Consider the following 8,706-nt stretch of genomic DNA (forward strand, 5'->3'; position numbering starts at 1 on the left):
GAGTTTCCAACTTGGAATTCAGAGTTTTTTCCCCACTCAGAGCTAGTTTTTTTCCAAGGTCCCAGTTGCCGTGAACACACTGATGTCGGAAGTTTCCGATTTCAGAGTTTCCAGTCGTTTTGAACGTGGCATACATAACTCAAGTTGAAGGCCGTCCGGGGTGATGCAGGATGCCATTAGCAACTAAATTATCCTGTGTACAATTTTAAAATAATCGGTTCAAAGACATACATCGGGTGTATTACTGGTACCACGAGTGTCCTCTAAACATTTTTTTACTCGAAGATTGACATTTTTCCATTCACTATTTTGGGCGATCCTGTTTTCTGCTAACAATGCATCGTCGGCCTTGAACTTCCGTGACTTCAATGAGAGAGGGCAGTCGTTCTCCCCTGGATATATTACATGTGAAAAGGGTAGACTTTGTAGCATTTATTGCAATGCTCATGTAACAGGGTTATATTGGTGAATCCCCTTGCCACTTTATTGTTAAGCCAATGGGTTTTTGGTTTGAGTTTGTCTTGCCTTCACCTACTCAACATGGCATCTTATTGGCTGGTTTGCGTAGCTTGCTTACGAGGGGGGATGTTCCAGTTAGAATCGTCCCAGTGAACAAGCACCAAACCAGCGGTAAGTTGTTGGTTGCAAAGCACCGTACGTCAAAAGTGATTTTATGCTCTCAAGTGATAATTTAAATGTACAATTTATATCAAATAGTTCGTAAATGTTATTCAAACATCACACATAAGATGCAGGGGTTTTTGGAGAATATTTGTTGTGCATTTTGTTGTAGAGAATTCACGCCAGTATTAGCTAGCAACTTACTGTCTGGTGGGGGGGTTTATATATTTTGTACAGTGCGTGAGTGCAGAGTTGGATGGTGAGACGGGCATTGCATGACGTGCAATTTTGTGTCGTTCTTATCAGAATAAAGCTACATGACTGGTGCTACATATTGGAGTTCCTTGTCGATGACTGATGTACACAACGCCAGAAGAGTACTGTTACACTCATAAACTGCACAGCACAAAAGAAACAACCGGAGAACATTTGCAGCAGAACGCTTTTTGGGTTGAGCCTGTGTAGGGATGTGACTGAAGGAGTGGAATGTTTATGAATGTCTCTATTTTTGTATTTTGGGTGATGTCGTTTTTTCGCCCCTTTCATACAATGGGTATGTTTTCTATCGTTTACCACCCGTACAGTAGGTGGCAGAATGCACCTCTAACACTTATTTCCAGACCCCCTCTAATACCATAGTAGAAGAAGAATTGAATGCACACTTTACGATTAGCTTGAAAAACTCGGGGATATTATTACAAATATTGCCGCGTAAGTACGTCGGCAGATTGAGTTGTCATGTTCGTGAGGAAGACATCCATATGTTTTTAGTGGTTACTGGAGGTTGATCTGAAGAATGAGTAAGTTAAGGTGTTAGCTAGCTAACATGGGCGAAATGGCGACTGCTGACTAGTAGCTAGATTGTCAGCTGTTGTTGATATTTTGCCAACACAGTAAACCTACTGACCCGTCTTCAGCATGGCTCCGTCTTCTCGCTCATGCACGATCTAGTGTTGCAGGTACGGCTTTGTGGAGTTCGATGACACGCGTGATGCCGACGGAGAACGAGTCATCATTGAGCACGCTCGTGGTCCACGCAGGGGCCGTGGGGGTTATAGGGGCGGGGCTGGACGTAGTAAGTGTACTCTATACATTTGTATAAATGCATCACATTCGACTTTTTTTCTCAGGTATGATGACGTGGAGTTCCAGCAGGGGGCAGTAAAGTCATGAACACAACACTTCGATAGCTCTTCCAATGATACAAGATTATTCTCTGTGCAATTTGGAGGCCCACTGAAATAATACCTCTGTAGCCGTATACATTAAATTTGAATCAAGCACAACATTGTTTCAAGTTGTATTAGTAGTATACGGACGGGTACGCATGTTATCCATCCATCCAACAAAATGCTTACTTGCAGCTTCATTAAATATTAAAGTGTTTTGTATGTATGCAGTGTCTTGTTTGCTGAAATTTCCTCTCAAGCCATTGCTGATCTTTTATCCCGTGAAAAACACAATTTGATTTGGTTTGGGTTGGGGGTGTTAGATGTGGTGTTTACATTTCAGCTGTGTTGCTTTGCTTTATGGCATTGGAACACACTCAATAGTCCTTTTTTTATTTGTGTGTGTGTAAACTAAAGGATATATGACCATGCAATATGTTCAGGTTATCATTTGACTTCAACATTAACAAAGTCCTTCATGTTTCAATTTGAAAGAGGCCACTGCAGGCATGAGTTCGTATCCCTTGAGGCTAAGATGACTGGTTAAGATGATCGCCTGTCCCGTTTTGCCTTGGCTTTCACTTTAATGTGTGTGTGACCTTTGACGTATGACCTCTTGGTTGACCTTACCGGAAGCCATGATGACTGCAGCCTTTTGCCAATAGACAAAGCTGATGGTGAGGAATCCCATTGTTTTTTCTGTTTAAATAAGAAATATCGCAAAAGGTTAAATCCAAAAAAACATGTTTGCTGACTGTTAAACAAGAGAGCCGTTTGCATCCATTGTAAGTCATAGGATATTTGTACAGTGGTAGATTTCTGTCAGCTTCTATGGTATCAGTTGGTAGTCGTAGATACCCCCCTTTTTTAGTATTGTTGTTTGGTTGATGTGATGTTTACTTTTTTTGTATTTTATACAGCAAAATAAATGTTAAATTGAGGTTGAATCAAGGAAATAGGCATTTCTCTTCTTGAGCTTGTATGCATTGAGCAGGAATGCTGTCCATTCCCTATGACTGCTTTGATGCTCAGATGGACATTGGCTGAATGTGTTACTACCTCTACCAAGGCAATGTTAGACCACATCACTCATTAGTACAATCGTGTTAGGGAGCTAGTGGCCTGTTGTCCGGACCTCTGGCAGTCTCTATGGGGGTACCACAGGGTTCAATTCTCGGGCCGACTCTTTTCTCTGTATATATCAACGATATCCCTCTTGCTGCGGGTGATTCCCTGATCCACCTCTACGCAGACGACACCATTCTGTATACTTCTGGCCCTTCCTTGGACACTGTGTTAACTAACCTCCAAACAAACTTCAATGCCATACAACACTCCTTCTGTGGCCTCCAACTGCTCTTAAACGCTAGTAAAACTAAATGCATGCTTTTCAACCGTTCGCTGCCCGCCCGACTTGCATCACTACTCTGGACGGTTCTGACTTAAAATATGTGGACAACTACAAATACCTAGGTGTCTGGCTAGACTGTAAACTCTCCTTCCAGACTCACATTAAGCATCTCCAATCCAAAATTAAATCTAGAATTGGCTTCCTATTTCGCAACAAAGCCTCCTTCACTCACGCCGCCAAATATACCCTCGTAAAACTGACTATTCTACTGATCCTCGACTTTGGCGATGTCATTTACAACTGAGCCTCCAACACTCTACTCAGACTGCATCCAGTTTGCTATCACAGTGCCATCTGTTTTGTCACCAAAGCCCCATATACCACCCACCACTGCGACCTGTACACTCTCGTCGGCCCTCGCTACATATTCGTCGCCAGACCCACTGGCTCTAGGTCATCTTTTGGTCTGCTATGTAAAGCTCCGCCTTATCTCAGCTCACTGGTCACCATAACAACACCCACACACGCTCCAGCAGGTATATCTCACTGGTCATCCCCAAAGCCAACACCTACTTTGGCCACCTTTCCTTCCAGTTCTCTGCTGCCAATGACTGGAACGAATTGCCAAGATCGCTGAAGCTGGAGACTTTATATTTCCCTCACTAACTTTAAACATCATATCTGAGCAGCTAACCGATCACTCCATCTGTAAATAGCCCACCCAATCTACCTACCTCATCCCCATATGGTTTTTAATTTACTTTTCAGCACACCAGTATTTCTACTTGCACACCATCATCTGTTCATCTATCACTCCAGAAGTAATTTGCTAAATTGTAATTACTTCGCTACTATGGCCTATTTATTGACTTACCTCGTCACGCCATTTGCACACACTGTATATAGACTTCCTTTTTTCCCTCTATTGTGTTATTGACTGTACGCTTCTTTATGTACGCTTCCATGTGTAACTCTGTGTTGTTGTTTGTGTCGCACTGGCGCAGTTGTAAATAAGAACTTGTTCTCAACTGACCTACCTGGTTAAATAAAGGTGAAATAAAATAAATCGGTCCACATAGGAATAAAAGTCCAAGGACCAGTTCTCGTAGACCCCATGAGTTTTCACCCCCACTGTGCCATACTGACTGACGGTCTTGTCCGTGTTCTTTTAAAGACGGTTGTGTACAGCAGCCGAAGCCCCACTGGCTGGGATACGTATTGGCCACCTGTACGCACAGAGTACCGCCTTATTGTGGACAGCCTCTCCAGTCGCTACAGCTGGCAGGACCTAAAGGTGAGCACTGTGTGTCAAGTCTCCATCTTTCTCAAACGGGTCAGAACAAGTTATTTGTTTCAAGCACAAAAAAAATGTGCCTGTTATTAATTTATACAATATATTTTTGATTGACAGGACTTCATGCGCCAAGCTGGTTGAGGTGACATACTGACGCTCATAAGGAGCGGCCCAACGAGGGGGTGATTGAGTTCTGCTCCCGCTCGGACATGAGGGCCCTGGACATGCTGGATGGCACCAGAATCAACGGGAGGAAGATCTGCCTGGTGGAGGACAAGCCTTGCCACTGACGCTCCTACTCTGGCAGCTGCTCCTGGTCAGGATAGTCCTGGGCCTACCACATAAGGCAGCCGTTGGGTCCTTATGGCCCTCCTGTGGAAGTGGTGATATGTTTAATTTGCTGTTTTTCTAGTACCAAAGCTGATTAGTTATCCAGGCTTACAATGTGTTTGATATCCCAGGTCTCATAGCAGACGTCACTTTCGCAGCAGGAGCAGAAGTTTTGGCAGCCACTCCAGGTCTCGTATACGGTAATAGAACTCCACTTCACATGGCTGGAGTAGCTACATAGATGAATACTTAGTTTATCCCAGAGAGGAAATGTCATTGTAACACAACTAGTTTTAATTTGTGTGTTTGTTCTCCACAGGTCACACTCGTAGTACACACCGCTCTCGATCCGGGAATTCCCACCTCTCCAAGTCACTCAAATCCCGTTCCAAGTCCCGCTCACGTTCTCGCATTAGGAAGTCATGTTCTCACTCCCACAAGTCTCGTACCTGCTCAGTGAGCCTCAAATCCAGCTCTCACTCTGACGCCCATATGTCTCGCTCCAAGAGCTAGTCTAAAGTCTAGTCTGAGCAGGAATCCAGAAGCCACTCCAAAGAGAAGTCTGTCAGCAAGAAGTCCTAGAGTCGCTCCCCGACCCCCAAAGAGAATGGAAACAGAGCGTGCCCAGTCCGCCTCCAAGTCTCCCTCCCCACAAGAAGACCATCACAAATTGAAGTACCTCGCCATGCACTCAGTCTCTCGCTCCCCCTCATGCTCTAAATCCTTCTCCCGCTCCTGATCCAGGTTGACTTCCAAAAATGTAATTGCACTTGTTTTAGTAGGAAGTATGGAAGATGGTTTTAAAATAATTTACAAATCGAATGCAGTGTTTCAATTTTCTCCACTATGAGCATTTGGTTTTATTGAAGATGGGAATGTAGTGCTTTTTAACATTGTTTTTAACTTTGCATGAGAACCAGGATGAAAGATTGTAGATTGCTGTGGAACGCATTGTAGAGGAATTGTTCTCAATTTCCTTATCTGTATGAGATTGCTTATGCTTCATGTTATAGTTACTGGTTGATGTTTGTTTCAAGAGGAAATGATTGATTCTTATTTGTAATCTCTTCTTCGCCATCTTCTGCATTGCTTTGAAACTCTCCTTCCAGACCCACATCAAATATCTCCAATCGAAAGTTAAATCTAGAATTGGCTGCCTATTTCGCAACAAAGCATCCTTCACTCATGCTGCCAAACATACCCTTGTAAAACTGACCATCCTACCAATCCTCGACTTCGGCGATGTCATTTACAAAATAGCCTCCAATACCCTACTCAACAAATTGGATGCAGTTTATCACAGTGTCATCCGTTTTGTCACCAAAGCCCCATATATTACCCACCATTGCGACCTGTACGCTCTCGTTGGCTGGCCCTCGCTTCATACTCGTCGCCAAACAGATTTGCCAAATGGAGGTAGAGGGAGAGTTTTGTATGCGTCTGTGTGTGGAGTAAAGGTGGTCCAGAGTTACTTGGCTACAAGGAGCGCCGCCACTGGGTGAGCGTTTTCTTGTTTGCTTATGGCGGAATACAGCTCATTCAATGAAGTCTTAGTGCCAGCCTCTGACGGTGGTAGTATGTAAACAGCTACGTAAAATACAGATGAAAACTCTCTAGGTAAATAGTGTGGTCTACAGCTTATCATGAGATACTCTACCTCAGGCGAGCAATAGCTCGATACTTCCTTAGATATCGTGCACCAGCTGTTATTTACAAAAATACATAGTCCACCGCCCCTTGTCTTACCAGACGCCGCTGTTCTATCCTACCGATACAGCGTATAACCAGCCAGCTGTATGTTGATAGTGTCGTCGTTCAGCCACTACTCGGTGAAGCATAAGATATTACAGTTTTGAATGTCCCGTTGATAGTTTGATCTTCCGCGTAGGTCATCTATTTTATTGTCCAATGATTGCATGTTTGCTAGAAGAATGGAAGGAAGTGGGAGTGTATTTGATCGCCTACGAATTCTCAGAAGGCAGCCTGCCCTCCGGACCCTTTTTCTCCACCTCCTCTTCACGCAAATCACAGAGATCTGGCCCTGTTCCCGAGAAAGCAGTATATCGTTCTCGTCAGACTCGTTATTGGAAAAAAGGGATTCTGCCAATCCGTGGTTATTAATCGCAGTCCTTATGCACAGAAGTTATTTTCAGTCCATAAGAGACGGTAGCGGCAACATTATGTACAAAATAAGTAAAATAATAAGTTACAAACAAAAAAACATAATCGGTTGGGGGCACTTAAAACGTCTGCCGCCTTCTCCGGCGCCATCTTATGTGTTATAGATGGATGGAAGAAGTTTTAAAAGTTTTACTTTACTATTTAAAGCAAAGCAATTACATATAGTCAAAGTTAAAGATGCACTATGCAAAAATCGCTCTGCCACTTCCTGGTTGCTAAAATTAGAATAGTTCGCTTAATTTCAGTTTGTGACAAAACAAGCAAAAAAAGAAACGTCCCTTTTTCAGGAACCTGTCTTTCAAAGATTTTTTGTAAAAATCCAAATAACTTCACAGATCTTCATTGTAAAGGGTTTAAACACTGTTTCCCATGCTTGTTCAATGAACCATAAACAATTAATGAACATGCACCTGTGGAACGGTTGTTAAGACACTAAAAGCAAGAACTGGCAAACCTGGTGCAGTCCATGAGGACGAGATGCACTGCAGTACTTAATGCAGCTGGTGGCCACACCAGATACTGACTGTTACTTTTGATTTTGACCAACCCTTTATTCGGGGACACATTATTCCTTTTCTGTTATTCACATATCTGTGGAACTTGTTCAATTTATGTCCCAGTTGTGGAATCTTATGTTCATACAAATATTTACACATGTTATGTTTTCTGAAAATAAATGCAATTCAAAGTAAGAGGACATTTCTTTTTTTGCTGAGTTTACCATAAGCCAACGTCATTTTAGAGAATTTGGCACTATGTCCAACCGTCCTCACAACTGCAGACCATGTGTATGGCATCGTGTTGGCGAGCGGTTTGCTGATGTCAGTGTTGTGAACAGAGTGCCACATGGTGGTGGTAGGGTTATGGTTTAGGCAGGCATAAACTACTGACAACGAACACAATTGCATTTTATCGATGGGCCAAAACGACATTTAAAAAAAAAACTTTTACCCCTTTTTCTCCCAAATTGGTAGTTACAGTCTTGTCCCATCGCTGCAACTCGCCTACGGACTCAGGAGAGACGAAGGTCGAGAGCCACGTGTCCTCCGAAACACGGCCCTTCCAAGCCGCACTGCATCTTGACAAACTGCTCGCTTAACCCGGGAGCAAGCCGCACCAATGTGTCAGAGGAAACACTGTCCAGCTGGCGACCGAGGTCAGCTTGCATGCACCCGGCCTACCACAAGGAGTCGCTAGAGAGCGATGGGACAAGGAAATCCCGGCTGGCGCTGGGCCAATTGTGGGCCGCCTCATGGTTTTCCCGGTCACGGCCAGCTGTGACAGCCTGGGATCAAACCCTGGTCTGTAGTGATGCCTCAAAAGCACTGGCCTTTTATTGTTGGCAATTTGAATGCACAAAAATACCTGACGCCAATTATTTTTAAAGGTATCTGTGACAAACAGATGCATATCTGTATTCCCAGTCATGTGAAATCAATAGATTTGGGAGTAATGAATTTATTTCAATTGACTGACTTTCTTCATGAACTGTAACTCAGTAAAATCTTTGAAATTGTTTTATGTTGCGTTTATATTTTTGTTCGGTATAGTTACTGTTGCTAAAAGTTTTGAAGGATTTGAAGTTGGGAAAGTGGTCACAGTAGCTGATTTGTGTCAAAAGTTAAATTGTTTACAGTGAATATAATAAAAGGTTGGGAGTGACGTCACAAATCCCATGAAAGTGGATGGAAGTCAAGCCACACTAATAAGAAGTATGTCGACGATTTACAGTGGGGACTCTTGCTTGGCACGCACTACTA

At 43.3% G+C, this 8,706-nt stretch overlaps 1 protein-coding gene across 1 annotated transcript; it reads left to right on the plus strand.

Annotated features, from left to right (window-relative positions):
- Window positions 1-1,011: 1,011 nt before the first annotated feature.
- LOC118388324 (serine/arginine-rich splicing factor 6-like) lies at window positions 1,012-7,638 on the plus strand. Its single transcript, XM_035777250.2, is given in 5 exon segments — window positions 1,012-1,696; window positions 4,316-4,435; window positions 4,553-4,571; window positions 4,574-4,965; window positions 5,085-7,638. Coding segments are annotated over 4 exon segments (387 nt in total). The 5' UTR covers window positions 1,012-1,600; the 3' UTR covers window positions 4,726-4,965; window positions 5,085-7,638.
- The last annotated feature ends 1,068 nt before the right edge of the window (window positions 7,639-8,706 follow it).

The sequence above is a fragment of the Oncorhynchus keta genome, chromosome 10 (assembly GCF_023373465.1).
Source record: "Oncorhynchus keta strain PuntledgeMale-10-30-2019 chromosome 10, Oket_V2, whole genome shotgun sequence".
In the NCBI taxonomy this organism is placed as follows: domain Eukaryota; kingdom Metazoa; phylum Chordata; class Actinopteri; order Salmoniformes; family Salmonidae; genus Oncorhynchus; species Oncorhynchus keta.